Source organism: Salarias fasciatus, chromosome 10 (genome assembly GCF_902148845.1).
Source record: "Salarias fasciatus chromosome 10, fSalaFa1.1, whole genome shotgun sequence".
NCBI classification, from domain to species: domain Eukaryota; kingdom Metazoa; phylum Chordata; class Actinopteri; order Blenniiformes; family Blenniidae; genus Salarias; species Salarias fasciatus.
In genome coordinates this window covers 6,437,552-6,458,199 of record NC_043754.1, presented here as the reverse complement: position 1 = coordinate 6,458,199, position 20,648 = coordinate 6,437,552, and the positions used below count along the sequence as shown (strand labels likewise).

Below are 20,648 nucleotides of genomic sequence, written 5' to 3'. Positions count from 1 at the left end.
AGGGCTGCCGGGCCACGGCACCGCCGCACATATTCCGGGAAAGCGTGTCATCAGGCCGCTTAAGCCGCCCAAAGAATTGTCCATCTCACATGCACGCACTAATCTATGCAGGGTCACTCAAGGTAATCCCTGCCGAGCACTCCTCTTTGATTGGCACTCACAGCAGCACAGTGAGTTTTTTGGGCCTGTCAGATGGCTGGGCCGTACCAACTCAGCTGTTTCACGGAGGGGTGAATTTCTCTCTCTCACTCTCGCTCTCTCTCTCTCTCAACAGAAGAGAAGAAGGAGGAAATGGAAAATTTAAAAAAAGAAAAAAGAAAAAAGCAGTACTCACTCAGCAGATAAGCTGCCAGCGCTGACTAGGTCTCACTCAGGGTTTTTTCCCTCGGTTTCACTCACTCGCCCTACATTCCTCAGCTCTCACTGTTCACTCGGTCTTTCCCACTCCAACGGCTCACTCTGCTCGCTCAGACTGCCGCTGCTAAAGCTCACCAGCCGCCTGGAAACCCTGATGTACCAGACCCCACTCAGCACATTCACGATAACCTCACCACCGTTTGAAAAAAGCTACTGAAAACTATCAAGCTCCAGCCAAGATTTTCCAGACAAAGTCCGAGTTACACCACTATTTACATTGAAGGTGACAGCTAATGGGCAACATGTGTTTTCAGGACATTTGCTGAGACAAAATGACCATCTGTCAACAACATCCCAGTGAAAACCACATTAGGGATTATGAAACACGGCCAGCAGTGCTGTAAAGATGCTGAGCTGGATCTTGAGTGCACGACGATGACGATATTCATCATCTGTGCCAGTGCAAAGCTGGACTTTGCCCTGGCAAGAAACAAGTAATGCATTACTGTAATCAGCGGTTAAATCCAATATATGGCAATGCTGTTAATCACATTTTTGGAAAGCTGAGTATAAATACCAAGCACTGATGCATTATTCTATTTTTCACGCTATCACAACAGTGTTTTTGACAATTCCATTCATCACAGTTCCTGCTGCAGCCAGGAGCCTAAACACAAATCTAAATAACCTATTCCTACACGTTAAATGGCAGAACTGAACAGAAATATGATGTTTTTGAATAATCTATACAGAACCATGAAATATTGACTTAACATTCAAGTGTACATTTCTGCCACGCCGAGAAAGACGTATTTGCTTAGGATCAGGTCACCCAATGACTGCAAACCAAGAATAAGCACAAACCAAACAACAATAACTTGTATTCTTTGTATGGGATGACCAAATGCTCCGAGTCGTGCTCAGAGCCGACTAATAACAGAAGGGCATCATCCTGCACTTACTTGGCATTTTGTGTAGCTCTTCTCTCCGCGAAAGGTGCAAAAGGTAGGAGGCCAACTATCTGTGACGAACCCATTAACAAACTGTACCAGTCACTTAGTAGAGAAAGAAAACGCATTTGTGTGTTCCAAGATGTGATCATGAACTCTCGTGCCCTCCACCTCCTCCGATGTGAAGAGATGCCTACAACTGAACCATTGTGCTGCACAGTCGATGTGCCCACCCGAGACAGAACATCCTGTACGCACGCTGCAGCGCCAGTCGAGTGGGGGGAAACGCCAGCAGGCTGGATAAATGATTGAAATCCACACTCGTCAGTCATCGCAGTGGTACGGGAAGTTAAGTATGAGTCGGGCTGTAATAGAAGTGGTGCGAGAGTTCAGGAAATTCTGGAGCACAGGAACCGCTCTGAGATCATCTCTGCAGCGCTCCTTTCTTATCGCCGCGGCGTTGCTAGCATTAGCATCCACAGCTCAGCAGTGTTTACACAGACAATACAGAAAGAAGCAGCTCCGGTTTGTGCTGCATCCTGCGCTACATTACTTCGCTTTATTTTATTATAATCAAGAAACTGGAACGATTTAACACATCTGCATTACTCATGAGTTTTTCAAGTAGCGTTCACTAACATGGCAACAGCTCCTGTAATACACACTTTTTAATATGTAGTCATTCAAGAATCTAGTTTATTTTTCCTATAATGTATTTTTTCATACACTTTGGATTTTATTTTTTGTCACTTTAGCTTATAAGTGATTAAAAAAAAAAAAATCTACTATCTAAAATCTTTTACACTGACGGCCACCATCAGCACAATCAAAGGAAAACGCTCATCGCCAACCCACAGCACAACAATGATGCATCGAAAGAAATAAACAAACAACCTGGCTGCTACTGTTTACCCTGTGGCCACTTTAATACAAGTCTTTCAGGTTCAACCAACATTATTACAATGGCGAGCTAAAACTTTGACAAAAACAGATCAGTGAGTCCAACGAAGCAAGCTATCTTTAATTCTTAAAATGTTTACAGCACAAACTGTTGGCATAAATGATCATTCAGTTAAGATCTGGATGAGTCAGTAATAGTCTCCAGCAAATGGTGTAAAGTAACATCCAGGAAATCATCAGGCAAGCAAGTCAAACTGGAATCAGAGACCGATAATCCAGTTTCTACATCACATGAAAGAAAAGTTCCAGGTTTCACTGACTCTCAGCAATAAGTAGTGGCAGCAAAGAAGAAGAAGCCAACGACAAAGACGGCATGACGGAGGCTGTGAGTAGACACGCTTCTAACGAGAGTCAAATCCAGGGCAGGAAAAGCTCTGACACCAACCGTAAACTTTCTCTGTGAAGGTACTTTGAAGACTTTCAGCAAACAGTTTAAGTACTGATCTTTTATTCAACCTGAACCTTTGAACAATTTGTACTTTTACAGTATTGAACTGTTCAATGAACATGAAAAAAAACCTCTCAGTGAAATATTGTCAGAGGTGGCAGCATCAGTCGATCGGACGAGCAAGAGTCGGTTCGCCCAACTCGGTTGCACATGAAGCAAAGGGTGAGAGCACGAAGATAAGAAAGTCTGGGGTTTACCTGGTTCCTTCCTCTCCGCCGTCCATAGTTTCGTCTCACCAGTGTCTTGTAGTTGTGGTTCTTTTTGGTCAAGTAGTAGTACAGGACACAGTCGGCAACGCACTGAAAGCAGAAAGGGATTGCTCATCATTCAGGTATTTTTCCTGGTTCTCTGAACTGGTTCACATGTCACAAGAGGGAACATTAAGTGCAAAGTCAGCGCACCAAGAATTTCATCGCTCCACAGAGAGAGCAGTTAATATTTAATTATGTTCAAATAATTCACACACAACAGATCAGAATGAGCTGTTCTAAAAGGGTCTGATGAAGGAACATTTAATAAGTAAAGCTACGCCGTAAAACGCCACCTGTCAGGAGCAATGACCATGCCAATAAAAAGATGTTAAAAAAAAGAAGAAGAAGAACAAGAAGAAGCGGAGATTCGGTATTGAAAAATGCATGACCCATATTACAACCGTTACTTAACATCCTTCAAATCAATATTGCAAAAAATTGAGCCTAAGAGGAAAATACAAACTACACTTTACCTTCCTCTCCAGATAAGAAGCAATCAGGCCAAAGTTCTTGGGATGTTGAACAAACCTGCAGAGAGAGTTCAGTTATTATTCATGTGATAAAACCCAACGGTACTTCAGCATGAGAGTGAGGCGGTATGAGGTTGCATGAACCGTCTGGAAAGGAACCGAGATCCCGTCGCCACTCACTTGTCTTTAAAGATCTCCTTCTCGTGCTCGGTCCAAACGTTCATGAACTGCCGGGACTTGTACACCTTCATGGGGTCGTCCATCAGCCCGTTCATGTTGATGAACTTCACTCGCCTCTGCTCCGAGTCGTACATCATGGGAGGGATGACCGACAGCTGTCTCATCTGCTTCTCGTTGTTCTGAGGAAAAGAGGACAGAGTCAGAAGAATATCCTGCGTTTTTTTTTTCTTTAATATACGATCAAGAATTTTGTTTTTTGTTAATAAAAGAAAGACAGAACCATCTGAGAGTTCAGACATGTGCTTAACAGTGTAACTTTGCAGATATTCTCAGACATTAGCTGGTTACATACACATAACCTACAGCTGAGGTGTTAATCATAAGGCCCGCGGGCCAAAACTGGCCCGCAAGAGGCTCCAATCCGGGCTGCAAAACCAGCAAGGAAATTATAAAAATTTCAAAGAAAACGGCTCCTCCTATGTGTCATAATACTACCATCTGAAACATTTCAGAGTCATAATTTAAAAATCTCTGAATGGTTTCTTAACATCAGCGTACAGCACCTGTAGCTGGTTTGTGATTTTCAGGGTGTGACTGCAGGGACTGGACATGTGACCCACTCAGTCAAGTGTCTGTAGACTGCATCCCGCATGTTCTTCTTTTGTTTTTGAGGTTTGATATAAAACTGAAAAACAGCTCAAATATAAGACAACCTCACAGTTTTATACCTATTTCTACACGGGGGGGGGACCTTATAGTCAGGCCAATAAGGTGTTTATACAAGATGTAGTCAGAGAAATGAGAGCTCTATCGCTCTTAAACTATATCTGTGACTGGGTTTTTCCACTCGTCTGACTTGGTCTGCTTTCACTGTGCCAAACCATGATGATATGTGTTTCCACGGCACCCTCACAGCAGGGGGAGAGCAGCACTGCTTTCCTCAGTGTTTAGCTGGAATGGATTTCTGAAGTCCCTCCGTGTTTCGCTCTTGGTTCCGTTACAGCCTCACCTGAATATCTTTGGCTCGGAGTTTAAATACATGCGCATAAAGAGCGTTTTTACTGTTTGTTTCTTCGTCCACATCAGAGCTATGTGAAGTTACTTCTGTGCCCGCTGCTTCAGACTAATAATTTCCACTGGTCAAGTGATAGGATGCTTTTATTGAAGATGTGATCGCACATCTATCACGTTTATCATCGGGTTACCAGAGCTTCATTAGTGGTGCAGCCTTTTTGTCCATTACGGTGGAAAAAGCATTAAGAGCGAGGGAGCAGCAATCGACTGGGCCGTTCAGTGCGGCTAAAACCTCCTACAGAGCGAAAACCCCAACCCCAGTTAATACCTACCTCCTGCTCAGAGAGGCCGTCTATGATTTCAGAAATCTCGTGCTCGCTTCTTGCAATGGTTGCAGAAAGACCAGTTCCTCTTTGTCCAACTCTGTGTAAGATAGAGACATAAGGACTGATAAACATAACATCACACAATTATATTGAACGTATCGGCTGTAAAAAAAAAAGAAAAAAAAAAAGACAAAACCTGTCAGTACATCGTAAATGGCTTGTTTTCAACCGGAACAACAAACCTTTAACCTCCTGCTGACAAATCAAGTAAAGTATAAACAGCTAGCCACTGGAGCGGTGTGTACAGAAAGTACGGACGGGAAAACTTCGGCTTACATATTTCAATAAAAGCACAAGGCGTCAGCAGCACCATTACCAGTCTGGGCCTTGATCCCGTCTCCCACCGTTCCCACAGGCACCCAGAGAGCTGGTTTCAGCTCTAAGTAGGCCATCACATACCATCTACTGTCCTCCATTTAGCTGAAAGCTGCACAGGCATCACACTGCAGCTCCTGCCAGCACTATGAATTCATCAAAAGGTCGTTCCAACTAAAATCACAACAGCTATCTTTTATCACGCTGTGGCGGCATCAGTGACACTTTAATGCTGCTTAAAAAAAAAACCTAAATAAAACAAAAGCACTACTGTTGCTTCTCACTAAAGCTTTACGGTTGCACGACAAGAACCATTATATAAACAATCAATTTTAAAAAATGCCCTGTACATGTGAAAAGAGAAAAGTTTGACTGTACTCTGGAAGTCAATAAAAGTCTGATTTTTCTGTGTGCAGCACATCCACCGGCCACCATGTGACAGTTGTGACCGGCCACGCCGGTGTTACCTCTGGAAACGCTCCTGCTGCTCCCGTTGCTTGCGGATCTCGGGGAATTGCCTCTCGTAGTACTCTCGTGTCCTGCTCTCCTTGGCTTTGCGTCTGGGGTTGTTCTCCATTCGCTCCACCTTCTTCTCCCACGCTTCCATCAGTTGGTCGTAGCGCTGGCAGATCTTCTGTTCCTGTGTGCGCGGCATGACAAATGCACAACTGAATCGTGAGTGGGCATGCATTGCTTCGGGAGGAAAAAAAAATAAAAATAAAGAACTGTGCCAAATGGTCCACAAGGAAAATGTTGTGGTGGGTGCTGATATTCTCAAATTCTTAAGTAAAATCCATCATCTTCAATTACAGTTAAAAACCTTGACCAATTGGTTAAAGTGGAAAAGCTCTTGTTACCAAAGCGTAGGCAACTCATAAACTTCTCCAACACCATAAATGTACATCAGATCCCACATATAAGGATTGTGCAAGGTTCTAATTTAGCGATACATAGAAGCTGGTTTGCATGTGTTGTTACATCACTGAGGAGATAAAGCAAAACAGACACAAATAATGGAGACAAGAAATGCAATCATCGGGCTCGCTGGCAAAAAGCAGCGTGGCAGCTCTTTGCGGGGAAGTGTGGTTCCATCGGCCCATGCTGTATTTGACTTATCAGTCAAATTTATCTATAAGGCCGAACACGACAACAAAAGTAAACAGATGGACGAATGAGCTAAAGCGAGAGCCACGAGAGTTGAGAGAGTACACACTGTTCAGGAACTAGTCTGTGTTTGTTGTGGGCTTTTGTCTGTCTGACATTGCTTCATTTGGTGTCCTGACCCATTCAAATTGCTCTTACGCAACTATTCTCCTTCCAAAAAGCTACTTATAAAAAAAAAAAAAAAACTCATCGCATATTTCTTTCCACTCAGGACATACACACATCATTTTCTTGTGAAGAAAATTCCGGAGCTGTGAGAATTATGACGCTTAGTGAAGATTTAGAAGGACTTTGGAGAGGCAAAGCAGGCCCATTTCCACTCTCTGTAGAGAGAGACAAACAATTCACCTTCCTCTTGGCACCGAGCCATGTGCGCTCGGCCATTGTTCACGTTCCAAAAGGTCCGACTGACTCTGACAGGGAGCAGCCAGAGAAAGGTGGGACTCGGACAACCATTGCAATACAAAGGAGAGTCAAGAATTTCAACATGGGGTCATTCTGCAACATTTAAATAACTCGAGAGTGATAAGAAGGTCGGGCCTGGCCAGCAACATCTCAGATCTGTTTTGATGTGACCATATTTATTATTCTACTACTTATGAAAACTATTATTGGTTCACACAATAAGCCTGAACAAACAGGGGAAACTCGGGTGTTTCCTGCCCTGTGAATACATCAGAACAGTATTTTGATTAACAGCACAGTTCAAGAGATGGCGTTGCTTTGATCCAGGGTAAATATCGCCAAGATATTTGAACATTTTACTTTGAAAATATGTTTATATTCAAAACCTGAGTTTTGCTGGGGTCTGCTTGTGGTCATTACATGTGTGCCAAAAGAACAAAATTAGCTGGTTGTGCAAAATCATACATGCTGCCAGCGGTGGTGCACCAGATGCACGTTGAGTTCAGTTCAATCAAAAAAGATTCAGTGAGCATGTGACAAAGTAGTAATAACAGAAAAACTAAGTTTTACTTGCACTGTTCATTTTTAGAGATAATTATTTTCACAACTTCATGCAGAGTTGTAGAAAGGACTACCTTCCATACTCACTTTGAAATTAAAGCAATATTTTCACACTGAAAGTTTGAAAATATACGAAAATAAAAAGATCGAGAAAGAACCAACAGCCCGGCTGGGCTTGGCCAAGTTTTGTTTCTCTTTTTTCTTTTCTTTTTGCTGAGCCACATGTGAAACTCAAAACCAAGATACGATCTTCAATTGGGACAGCTTGCCCTTTCAGTCAAATCATGTGATCATTATCCTGCGAGATCGCCAGATGCAATTACCCATACTACACCACGCGCACGACTGCAGCTCGTCAGAAGAGGATCTGTCAGTCAGTCAGTTGACATTATCATTTAGCGATGAAATGAAAACACGATCTGCATTCAAGACATGTTTTTTTTTTCTATTGGAAGTAACTACATTCACTTTCATGTGGGAACTAATAGATGGACAACAACAAACATGGCCGCCTCCAGAGTGGCGTGAATCCATGCACGTTTGTGTGGTTTCATTTTAAAAACAACTAACAGCAACAACTCGTGGTCTGGCATGCCAAGTAAACGCAAAACAATGTGTTTTCACTTGAAAAGTGGCGGCGATAACGGGGCCTCAGACGTGACTGATCGTGGCGAATGGCTCTGCTGATGTTATGTCTTAAAAAACTGAAACACATTCACTTATTTCTTGTGTTTACTCTTTCCACTTACCCTTTGTTTACGTGCATGGTTCCTCCTCTTAAAAAACAAAATCAGCTTCTTCCTCATGACCTGGTTTCTGAAAGAGCGAAGGTGGGAAAATTGAAACACAGAAGCGCCCCAACAAAAACCATCACTGTTTATTTGCACTGCGACAGGTACAAAATACTGCGAACCCCTTTGTTTGCACACGATGGCTGTTGCCTGCGGGGGGAGAGTTGTGAGAGCGCTGACCCCGAGTGTGTGACCTGTACAGCAGATTCACACAGAAGTGGTCCCTGTCCTGATAAAGGACTGAGCCAGATGGGCCGCTCTCAGGGTACACACTGATAAGAGTTTCGTCCTAGACGACATGGCCTTCAACCTCCCAAACACAACCTACTTTGTGTGTGCAGACAGACACACACACACACACACACACACACACACACACATACAAACACACACACGCTTCCATTTCCTTTCTCAATCACTCTCCTTAGTGTCAGTAGGGCAACTCAATCAGGTGACTCGGCTATCAGATTAAACAGAATTATCAGCTGTGTTTATCCGGCTCACTCAGAATTGCCTCCAACACATTCCTCAGCTGAGATTCTGCTCAGCCAATGGGATCGCACGCTGCAACGTCAGCATTTTTACAGCAACGAAGAAACCACTTTGATACTCACGTCTTAATGTTGTCATGGTACACCTTTGTGTCGGAAGGCTGGTTGTACAGGGGCTGCAAGGAAGAGAAATCACATCAACGACAGGCAAAAAGATCGAACAGCGGCTAGAAATCAAGCTTTAACGAGGAAGCATCATTTCCTCCACATTGCTTACGTAAGGACAAAATAGTGGTTAATGATTAAAATACACACCAGCTCAACCTTGGGGCCGAGACCTTCCAGGATTTTATGGGCCTCTTCGGCTTTTTTCTAGAGAGAGAGAGTTCATAAAGTTTCAAATCAGACCGACATTATATCTCTTTTTAACAAATTTTATGTCAACGGATTAAAAAATGTTTATTAGCACAGCATACACATTAAAAGCTACTAAACTGTGGTTGTGCAGTTAAGTTTTTCCAGTGCCATTATTAAATATCGGTGGAATTAAAAAAGGTTTATGGGAAACCTGGAAAAAACCTGGGGAGCATTATTTGACCTTTGCATTATGTTATTTTTCCTAGCTTTTTAAAAAAAAAGACAAACATGAAAACAATTGAACTTTTCAACAATTAAATCCTGAGATGTGGAACAAACTCGTTAAAAAACTCAATTTCTCCTTTATTATAACTGAGTTTTACAGCATCTGAGCTGGATGAAGGAAACTCAAACTAAAAACACAAAGTCTCTGCAGTACTTAGGTGTTAATTATGGCAGCCTGAGCACCAGGTTGGCTCAGTGGCAGGACGAGATTAGGTGGTCACGGAGTAGAGGTAATATGCTTTGCAGAGGTTGGAAGAGGCCAGTCTACAGTGACCGTGTGCAGACAAAATTGACTTGATGTCCACAAATACACCGAGTCGTGTTCCAAAGGAGGAATTCAACACTAAAAGCTAAATTTAGAGCAGAGCAAAAGGACAAGCCTGCTATGACTCTGAAAACAAAAATGTTCTCTCAGTTCAGGATTTTTTATTTTTTTTCCCCTTGAAGTACTTCAACACAAAATTCTGAAAATAAACTTTGTGGTCATTTCAATTATTTCAATATTCTTCCTCAGTTTTGCCAAAGGGCTTGAAAAAGTCAAGTTTCATCCAAATCAATCCTTCCACAACGAGTAGAACAGCTTTTCCAGGAGAGGCCCTTCCTGTAAAACCCTGACGGCCTGCAGCTCCGGCGGCTTCGTGGCCTAAAGGGTTAACGGCTGACTGAGGAGGAGGGCGTGTCTCAGCGCACTCCTACCACAACACTGTCTGACAGAAATGAACTTCAGTGACCTCCGCAAACACACCCTCAGTCACGGACTTTCTGCTCAGCCGAAACACAGATAATGAGACCCTATCTCCGTGCTCCAGTTTAAGCAAAACGTATTCTTGATTGATGGAAACCAAAAAAATAAAAAAATAAGAGGAAGAAAAAAAAAGCACATACATTTTTAAACATCTGACAAACCGACACTGCGGTAAAAACACGCTTCACTTTCCCACACCACTGCCTTCAGAATATCAATAATGCAGAAAGCACCAGGCATACCAGCTTATTCCAACTGAAGATCCACTTCAATATTTCTTAAAAGTTCACACGTACGTGCAAATGCTTTTTTTAAGAGAGCTGTTGGGGAAACTTGTCCATAGCAGCAGCGGGAGATCCTAACTTTGCAGAAGCACTGATAAGACTGACAAACATTTATAAATTATGAAAACGAATCCTGACCAGTCAGATAATATAAGACAAGCCTTGATTTGGTTGACTGCAGTGGCAGTGTGATGTATGTGAGGGAAACGCAGTTTTTCTTTTTATTTCCAGCTCGCTGCTGGCGGGCGTGTTGTGGTGTTTCTGACCCTGTTCTCGTCGTAGATGATCTGGACGATGCTGCGGTGCTTGTGCTCCACCGGGGGAGGGGTCACTGGCTTCTCCGGCTCCACCGGCTTCGCTGCTTCCTCTTCGAGTTGTTGCTAAGAAACAACATCAAAACATGAAATTTTGACCAGTAGCGCATCAACAACAAAAAAAAAAAAGAAAAAAAGACATTCTGGAAAAACATGTCCGGTGGGGGGGAAGGAGGGCTTTTAAATGTAATCAGCTTCATATTGTACAATCGTCAGAAAACACAGAGTCGCTGGGCGCTTGTTGCTCTGATCCTGGAGTTTGATATATGAGGCCCATGCAGGTATTATCTGATTATTCTCTGCAGACTGCGTGTCTGCTTGTGACGCCACGCTAAAGACGACAGGCGGGCTGCGCCGGCGAGCGCGTGGTTGGTCAATGTTGACAAGTTAAAGGTTTTGTAAACGAGCAGGTTACAGTATCGAGATTAGAAGTTCCTGAAATACGCCGAATAAACAACCGAATTCCTAAAAATCTTTGTAAAATGCAGACGAATTCCCTCCCGGCAACGATCAGATAGCAGTTTGGTCTATTGGGAATGAATTGCAAAAAAACACAGCAACACAAAGTGGGACACAAACTTGGTCTGGACGAAAGCAAATCAAAAAATAATCCAGGGCTTCTGTTTGTGAGAGCACTTCAATCGGAAACAATAATCGGGACGATAAGACGGCGGCGAGCAGAGTTTATAGCCCAATTGAACTGCAGGCACTTGTGCTTATCAGCGCCCTTGCACCTTGAAAAACAGTCCTTACTGAATATACAAGCCAGCGTGCCGGGTTCATCGAGAGGTCACCGAGGCAGTAGAATAGTCTCAGCATCAGAGATGCTGAAAAATAAGTGGCCCAACACTGCAAGGAGGATATTTCTATTCTGGACTATATAAGAGCCAATGGGGTAACATTTCATCAGGCTTATTACCTTCAGAAAAATGCTGTTTCTTACAGATCGCTGTTCAGAAATACATGAATTCAGTGTTTGCCTGATGTGTCTCTTTATTCTGTATTTTTTTTATCATAAATAGATCCACAAATTCCAAAAAAGAAGTACACGAAAGGTGAGAGCAGCTCCTCCAAAACATAAACAGCTGCTTCAATTCTGGTTTAAAAAACTTTTGGAAAAAGAAAGAAGTCCTTCCTGGTTGCAGTTTTAAAATGACTGCAGCCTCTGTCTCTGCATGTCAAAAGCTGATTAAAATAGAGGAGAAAACTCGTCCGTGCCAGACTGTCTCACAAAACGTCCATTGTGTTTGAAGTATGTTCACAGACTAAATTCTCAGCTGGGAAACAAACCTGCTTTTTCTTCAGCTTGAAAATCTGCTGCTCCACTTTGGCGATCTCCCGGTCCACTCGGTCCATGCTCTGGATGAGCTCCTCCTTGGAGAGCTTGGAGGGAGAGTTGTCCTGATCGTCCCCCATGTGCAGCGCATGTCCTCCGGGGGACTGAGACTCCACTTTCACAGTGTACTGAGACTCCTGGCAATAAAAAACACAAACAGAAAAATATTTCAGCCTGAAATTTGACAGATTGGAGTTGCAGTTTTCAAATTAGGGCTGCAAGATATTGAATGATTAAACAAAATTCTGTATTAAATCTTCAGTCCTGCAAAAACGATATGACTTGTAATCGGTTGATGATGTTAATGTGTTTGTGCCATTTCATTTCTTCAATCATGATATTTCTATGTTGGGCCATATTTACCACAATTGCAATTATATAAAGGCTTCAAAACATTTTTGATGTTTTTAATGCACCTGTGGATCCAACTCTGCCTCAGATGTACATAAAATCCATTTAATATTCAGCCCACTTGAAACTTTGCTGAGAAATCATGTTTGTGAAATGATAGAATTACAGTATCACTGAGTTGTTTGTGTAACCTTTAAAACTTCCATGTTTGCACTTGCAATAGCCGTGACTCACTTCCAGCTGCTTAATAATCAACCGGCTCTGTTTAAATAACTATTTTGTGAGTTTGTGTGTATCAAAATTATTCATATTTTATTCCACACATGTATGTACATTTGTTGTAAAACTGTAATTTCAGACAAGTGCTGCTTTCCAGTTACCTCAAACTTTATCTGGCGGTTCCAACTTGCTTTAGGTGTTTCTGAGAGAAAGTAATAAATGATTTTCACTCGTTTGGCTGCTATCTCAGGAGTAAACCTGGAGCAAGCTCAACCGTTTCCATGACTGAGGACTACAGCTCTGCTGCAGTGTTATCTCTGTATGACGCTGGACTATTTTTGTGAATGAAATACATTTATTCATACTCAAAAAAAGAAAAAAAGTGGCACAAGAATAGCTTTACTGTCTGATTTTTAACGATGGAACACTACAGCCCCGTTTTCCCCAGGAAGTGACGTCAGTCTGAGAGGAATTCGGAGCTCTGAGGAAACTGGAAAGCAGCATATTGTGGGGAGATTTTACTATTTAATCAGCTGCAATCTGTTGCACAAGTGCGTGCAAAATATGTGGTGAGGAACATGAGAACGCCGGAGTGCACCTTTTTGACCTCCACAGTGGCTCTGAGGCTGTCGTGGAGTGAGTTGGGCATCGGCACGACAATGGCGCCCGCGGCGGGAGGGGTGCGGGTGATGTGCGCCTCGGCAACGGTCTCCATGCGAGGGCGTTTAGCCTCCAAGGCGTCGTGCTCCGCCTGGGTCGTGATGGAGTGATACTGCTGCTCGTAACCATGGCGTCTCTCCGGAGGCCTGCAGGAGCAAAGTAAACAAGATCGCTACAGATGTATCGGAGGATCCGTCCAGCTGGACGAGCAGCAGGAAGCGTTGGGAAACCTTGCCTTTCAGTTCCAGGGTGGAATTCAGACAGGAGAGATGGTCTCCGCCGCGCCTGCGGGTCCTGCATGTGACTCCGATAGTCTGGGATGGTGAAATCCTGAGAACAAGAGCAACACACACACACAAAATAAACTACCAAATAAAGCAATCTGATCAGTCATGATATTGGAGGAGATCGGTCTGCGAAGGTACGAGCATGTGTGTTTATTTTCATTGAAATTAAAAGCACTCCATCACATCGTCAACAGAGATACACAAACCTAATGATGCCTGCAGGGAGACAAAGTCCTGTACACACAGGCAACGCATTTCACAAAGATACACACAAGTTAGAGTCAATTCAGGCACTGAAGAGGTTTTTCCATTGTATTGAAAGCAAATTGAGCCAACAAACGATTTTTGGTCCCAAACATCGACGGAAATGCACTGAGCCTTTGAATGAAACGTGTTCAGTTTAAGTCTGGGACCTTCTGTATCACCTCGGCGCAGGCACACGGAGCCCATCCTACCCCACCCAGCTCATTTCCTGCAATCTCCCTACTGCACTCAATCTAATAAAGGCCAAGTTCCTTCATGAACTTGATGGCCATTTTCACTAGATTGTACATCTCTACGTACAATTCAGGCACACGGCCAGCAGCTGGAGGTTTAACTCCTAAATATCAAGTTATTTCACATATGATTTCAGATTTTCTTCAAATAAATCCTGTCTAAGTGCCGCGCAGCACCAAAAGGACTGAGGACAGCCAAGATGTTGGGATGTTTTCTAACATGTGTATCAGTCAGACCGCAGTGTAATCACTGAAGGGATCTGCTCTTTCTCTCTGGCATTCAAAGGAGTTTTGTTGATGGCACGAGCTTGAATATAAAAAGGGTTTAATAGTACGAGGCATTTGTCCACAAAAACTTTCGTGGTAAAGAATGCATGAATGTTATCAGCACAGTGTGACCACCACATAAACCCAAAAGCAAATAAAAGTCGCAGGAAGCATTTCCAAATTCCTGTTTTGTCATCGATCTAAGCAAACAATCCCAATGGTCCCAAATGTCCCACTCAGAGATTTCTGTGAAAGTGAGATTCTCAGAAGTGTGACTGTGTGATTGAAAACGGGTGATCGACATTAACCAATATTCACATCAGTACTCAAAGGCACAAACCCAATAAAGCCTGAAGTAACAAATAACTAGTTACAAGCTAGAAAGAATTTTTACAGGGGCTGATCTTCAGCTGTTCATAAAAAAAACATTTGATTTCCAAGAGGATAACTCAATGGAAGAAGTCATGTGTGCAGACAGAGGACAGCTCTCTAAAATACCCAGAAATCGAAAACAGTGAGATTTCATATACCGAGGGACAATTTCATCTCTCAATTTCAATATTTTTATTCTTTAGGTGTTTTCTGATGCCTTTAATGAATTTTTATGTAAATTTTACAACATGATCCTGACAATATTACAGAAAATGAGTTCGGCACAGGGCAAAAATTGTTTTCACAATATTTTATTGTTTTTGTATCGCTATTTATAAAAATCTGACTTTTTTTGCTGATGCTGCCAGTTGAGGATCATCCTGTCTACTGCCGAGCACAGTAGACAGGACCTGTCAGGCACGCTTCACTTCAGGTACTACCTGATATGCTTTTATTGTGTCTAAATCTATAGTCTTGAAGGTATGAGTGGAGTCATGTGTGAAGGTATGTGTGTGTATGTGTAACAACAGGTTCAAACAAATAATTCAAATACACCTCAGTTAAAGCCTTATCTTCACATATTAACTTCATCAATTCACGTGACAGAAGAGAAATAACCACGGACACATAACAATTGTGCTGGCTACAGCTAAGCTAATATAGAAATGTTGAATAACTTCTAATCCTTACTAAAGTGAGTGCAAAATACAATTTTGGGGGAAAACAAAGCAAAAAACAGCCCAATCCAAACACTTCCTTTGAGAGGCAAGTTGAAATCCCTGGTCAGGGTCTGATGGGTGGGAGGGGTTCCTTTTTATAGCGCCACTAAAAAGCTAAACAAAAGAGAAAACAACCAAGCATACCACAGCTGAAAACAGGAATAGCAATCCTTTACATCCTCAGCTCAAACCAGCAACAGAAAACCTGTAGTCAAGTTCTGAAATGAGGAAACGTGACGGTGGAACACACTAATTACACAGACGGGAGTATCCTTGTTAAGGTTGGCTGTTTTCCAGTTTGTTGTCTGTCTGTGGAAGCAAACACACGCTGACTTTAGACAACAGCAGAACTCTCGCCCTGGTTTTGGTGAAAATTCGACTTATCCTGGTTTCTCACAGCTGCCTCCCAACTGCACAGGCAGTGTTACACAAAGCAGCTCCATCTGCACAAAGCTCTCAGACCATTATCTGCTGGTCTCACATTAGCGTTCTCGTTGTGCTACACAGGTGGTAAAAGATGCTCTATTCATCCAAAAACTGCATCAAATATCACCCACTGCTCAAGCACTGCAGGAACAGACAGAGCCCAACATTCGAATCGCATTTCACTCTGAATGCGATCCATGAAGCACATTTTTCAAAACGATCCGAGTGTCTGTTTCCTGTCGGCATTTGACCAAGTTCACATTAGCTGCCAACCCGGGCTCAGATCACAAAACGGCGGCTGCATTCCCCCATGGTAAGGTAAGAGGACCTAACAAATCTCCCCACGGTTCAGCAGAAGCTCCTTTGTCTCTGCATCCTGTCGGTTCATCACCATTTCTCTTTCCTGAATGTTCACTGCAATCCGCCATGCTTCTATTAATGATAGATGTGTGTGAGTGTGCATTATGACGTTTTGATTACGTGTTTCAGTCCGAAACAAAGAAACCACAGTTCAAATTTCCAGTGATTCTCTTTTCCCAAAACAGACCATAGAGAAAGTATCAAAATCTGCAACCGTGTCCCTCGTTTTGACCCAGAAATCAGCTGTTTCTGGTACTTAAACATCACAAAGACTGATATAAACAAAGAGAAGCACAGATGATGAAGTCACAACTGAATCGACTGTTCGAAAGAGTGAAAAGCCTCTCGTACCTGTTGGTGGCGCGTGCCCGGGAAGGTGTACTGGACCGAGTGTGGCGGGTATCGGCTCTGCTCGCTGCTGAAGCTCCCCTGGCTGGGGGGGTAGCCCGAGCTACTGGACATCTTGGCTCAGAGCTCGCGGGCTGCTGCTGCTTCACCGATGGGAGAGTGGAGCTACACCATGTTTGGAGACACGAACCACCTGCGCCCAGACAGACACAGACGTCAGTGTCAATTTCAAAACGTTGAGACGCCGACATAGGAGCCAGTTGTGTGTCTTTCTGCATGAGAGATCGTTAAAGAGGGGGAGTGCCTTTCGAACAAAGACACAATCTAATTGACAACAACAGTATTTGTTGTCACAGACACGTTAGCGCATACAACAACAGATGCTCATGAAACTACACTGGTAAGAACAAGAATCTTATTTGAACAGAAAAATCTGCACAGCTAATCTATCGTCCCCTTTCTTTAATATTTTGGACTCTCTATGCAGCCGAATGAAGCCTGGAGGCATTTTCCTGCCGAGGGAACCTGTTTTAGCCAAAGTGTGCAACAAGGTTAGAAAATAATCCATCTCAAATGAACAGAAACTCCTCAATTATTCCCACAGATAAAGATTTCATGCCAAGGCTTTTTAAAAGAAAAGCTAGACAACAGGCCTACAAGAGCAGATGCATGAATAAAAACTGAGAACAAAACACAAAAACAAAGGTCTGCTCCTTGGATACAAATAATTCGGTTAACTTAATTCAATCACTGATGATCTGTCGTTAGCATGGACTGTTTATTTGTACCGACGTGGACATGTGTTCTGACAATAACACAACCTTCAACTCAAACCTGCAATGATGCAGCAGGATGCGAATAAGTTGGCAGCCTCATCAGAACCAAAGCATCAGTCTGCAGTCACAGTCCCACCTTTATAACCAAGTTATTAATAATCAGCATCGAAACACAGATACAGCAGAGGAAACAAAATACTCTCCAGACATCCTCATATCAGCAGAAACATTGTCAGTAAGCAGTTTTGCTGATGTGAATAGGAACATGATGATACAAAAGAATCTCAGAAGCTTAAAATATTAAAGAGAAAATAAGCAAAACATTGACAGAAATTCAATTTGATCTGTAATGTTAAGAAAACTGAAATTGATGTTTCATAGTCCGGTTTATTCCGAAAGTGGGATCACTTGACTGTAAAGAAATCGACATGTTCTCCCTTTTCTCCAGTTTCTTCCCACAGCACAGGAATGTGTATTTTAGGCTGAGTGGTGACTCTAAACTTCCCATAGGTGTGAATATCTGATTGCGGCTCCCCGCAGACTGATGTCCTGACTAGTGGTCATGTAGCCTTCACCCAGAGCCAGCTGGGATTTTCTTGAAGCCCCCCTGCTACCCTAAACTGGATTAAATGGTACAGAAAATCAAAGGATCAAAATGTAAGGTTTTATAGTTACATCCCGCCAAGTGCTATTCTGAACACACAATCAGCACAATATGTACATATGTGCTAAAATATTGTTCTATTCCCCCATTCGGATAATTAAATGTCAAATATTTGCTTGAGATAAATAACTAATTGTAATAACTACACGATGTCAAACATCCAAGGTCAAAAATACTATTTACTTTGGTTCAGACAATGACATCTGATTGAGTTTGGTGTGTACTGAAAGGTGTGTCCTCTCACAGGCTGAATGTTTTTCAAATTTTACTAATTTATTCTGTGGCAAATAGATGTTTTTGTAAGTAATAAAAGCTAGTCTGAAGAAATACTCATGTTTTCAAATTCCTTTTCATACTGCAATTCATTCACAACTTTATTTCACTCATGTTCAATATAAAAGTTTATGAGAGCTGTGATCCTGAATGAGTACAGTTTATTGACACAGAGGAGGATCCAGGACAGAGCCATCAAGTTGTGGCCTTTCTGATAAATACTCTGATAAACACAGTAAAGAATAACGTGCACACCAGACACAAAGAACAACACCGATTGCTCTGATCAGAAAAAAAGGAAATAGCATTAAATGAGAACGGTTCAGAACCAAAACTTGGGTGCATTTGGTTTCTTTTTTTTGGCCATTTATCACAGAGATACGTCATATTCTGTTGGCTCTCTGGGATTTTCATTCTCGGTCTGTGAGATTTACAGCTTGACCACTGTGCCAAGACAGCGTGACACTAACTTCAGGGTTGGGAAAAGTTACAACCCATGCCACTATAGCCCGTGTGCAAAGCTGGTATTTTATTTTTCAGTCCGCAGGCCACAGCGTTTGGTGGGTCCAAGAATATGAGATCCGCTTTTACAATCGCAGAAATCCTAAAAATACAGCGGCTGGTACCTAACAGACTGCTGGGAGATGGTGTTCATCAAAAGAAATGCTCTTCTTCAATATTGTCCTAAAAAACTGCATAACTTCCATGATGATCCTGTGAACACGCAAACCAAAATTTCATATTGTCAAGACAGAGTCATTATCAGCATCACCTTTTGGATTTCAACACACACAGAAATAAAATGGCTCAAAGAAATTTCTGGATCTTAAAGTCAAGCAAAAGACTAAAAACTACAAAAACAGCACACACAGCTGCTTTAAATATTATGACCACTAACCACTTTTTTATGTTTTGCCTTTATTACCCCGTTTTCCAACTCTTGGTTTTGCTCCTGTTACAGCCTATCATTGGGTGACTATAGAGAAAAATAATAAACTCCATCTTCAAATGCAGACATAGCAATCAAAAACCTAGTTTTGTACTGTAAGATGATGGCCTCATATCAAGTCTGACAACAATTAGTGAGTCACTAGCAACAAAAAAGATGAGCTGATATTCTCAGGGAGGATTTTGTCATCTTGCAAGTGGGGTCTTACATAATTACAAACAAATTAGTTGTTCCTCTGTGCTCTCAGGCCCCAAATGCATTGCAGCATGCTTCCTGTTTACCAGCACTGAATGCAAATGATTAGTAAGGATAATAACATTGTTTTATTAGCCACAAAATAAGTATTTTTAGTGATCAAGCTATGATCTGTTCTAGTTTTATATCTATGTCTTTGTAACTTGCACAGAAATTCACTAGAAGTATCAAAAGCAGCTAAAGCTGTACCATTCTCCCAACCCTTATAAAATGTAACGTAAGGACTGAAATTATGGCTCCCTGCACCCTCCCTATCTCTAACAGAAGTTCCCATTAGCCTCTGGGGTATTGTGGGTGATGTGCAAGCTCGGGGTGTAAAATCTTTGGCCAGCTCTCCCATTTTTGCACAGAACTTCTTTATGAAGTTGATGCACACATTTACAGTGGATCCGTTCAACAATGTCCATGCAAATCCTGCAGCCGTGGTGACCTTGGTGGCCTCAGACAGGGGCTCTCGGGGAGGAATGCAGGTGCTGCTGTTGTTATTGTTGTCTTTTAACTCCATACTGTAATATAATCGCAATTGGATTTGTAGCTTATCTTCTGGGGGGATGGGACTGTTTCCACGAAGGGGAGCATCTCCGGAAACGCGCCCACGAACGTGCACAATTACCAACATCAAGTTGAAAGTACGCTCCACACGTGCACTTGAGCATAATAAGATGACGTTAAATGTGTTGTTGTTGTCGCTAGCTGGCTAACTTAGCCCATATTTCACCTTTGAATTCCCAACCACGTCGCCATCTTGCAAGGCAGATTTTTAGCGTAGACGGGGCGCTTAAATAGCGTGCTAATTAGACATGTTCCTGTGCTGCATATGAGTGGTTCGTACTCACCGCATATTTAAAAAATATAGCGAAGGGAGAAAAAGATATCCCCGGGCAGAAAATGTGACAATTGTTGATTGTAAATCCGCGGGTTATGGGCTGTGGACGACTGGACAGACTGAAGGCTGCGCCGCATTTGTCGGTCGATGTCTTGACAGGGGAAAATAAATTGTCCCCGACCGAGAGAATCCACGGGGAGCTGGTATTCCTAAACTATTCCATTCACCAAACGAACCGCAATGTCTGATATCTTATAAATAATCACCATGTCAACGTATTGTTTCAAAAAATGCCTAAAAAATATAATATAATTATTTTATGTAGCTGCAAGGAC

At 42.4% G+C, this 20,648-nt stretch overlaps 1 protein-coding gene across 2 annotated transcripts in view; it reads right to left on the bottom strand.

Annotated features, from left to right (window-relative positions):
- The window catches only part of ncor1 (nuclear receptor corepressor 1), a 51,531-nt gene extending 31,093 nt beyond the window's left edge, over nucleotides 1-20,438 (bottom strand). For both annotated transcript variants that reach the window (XM_030101860.1, XM_030101861.1), the window contains exons 1-14: nucleotides 20,324-20,438; nucleotides 16,574-16,763; nucleotides 13,530-13,624; nucleotides 13,233-13,440; nucleotides 12,019-12,201; nucleotides 10,681-10,794; nucleotides 9,059-9,115; nucleotides 8,867-8,919; nucleotides 8,211-8,277; nucleotides 5,799-5,971; nucleotides 4,963-5,053; nucleotides 3,617-3,795; nucleotides 3,440-3,494; nucleotides 2,913-3,014 (exon numbers count right to left, since the gene is read on the bottom strand). In XM_030101860.1, the coding sequence (XP_029957720.1) occupies nucleotides 2,913-3,014; nucleotides 3,440-3,494; nucleotides 3,617-3,795; nucleotides 4,963-5,053; nucleotides 5,799-5,971; nucleotides 8,211-8,277; nucleotides 8,867-8,919; nucleotides 9,059-9,115; nucleotides 10,681-10,794; nucleotides 12,019-12,201; nucleotides 13,233-13,440; nucleotides 13,530-13,624; nucleotides 16,574-16,684 (1,488 nt within the window). In that variant the 5' untranslated portion in view covers nucleotides 16,685-16,763; nucleotides 20,324-20,438. The remainder of the gene's footprint in view (nucleotides 1-2,912; nucleotides 3,015-3,439; nucleotides 3,495-3,616; nucleotides 3,796-4,962; nucleotides 5,054-5,798; nucleotides 5,972-8,210; nucleotides 8,278-8,866; nucleotides 8,920-9,058; nucleotides 9,116-10,680; nucleotides 10,795-12,018; nucleotides 12,202-13,232; nucleotides 13,441-13,529; nucleotides 13,625-16,573; nucleotides 16,764-20,323) is intronic.
- Nucleotides 20,439-20,648: the final 210 nt, after the last annotated feature.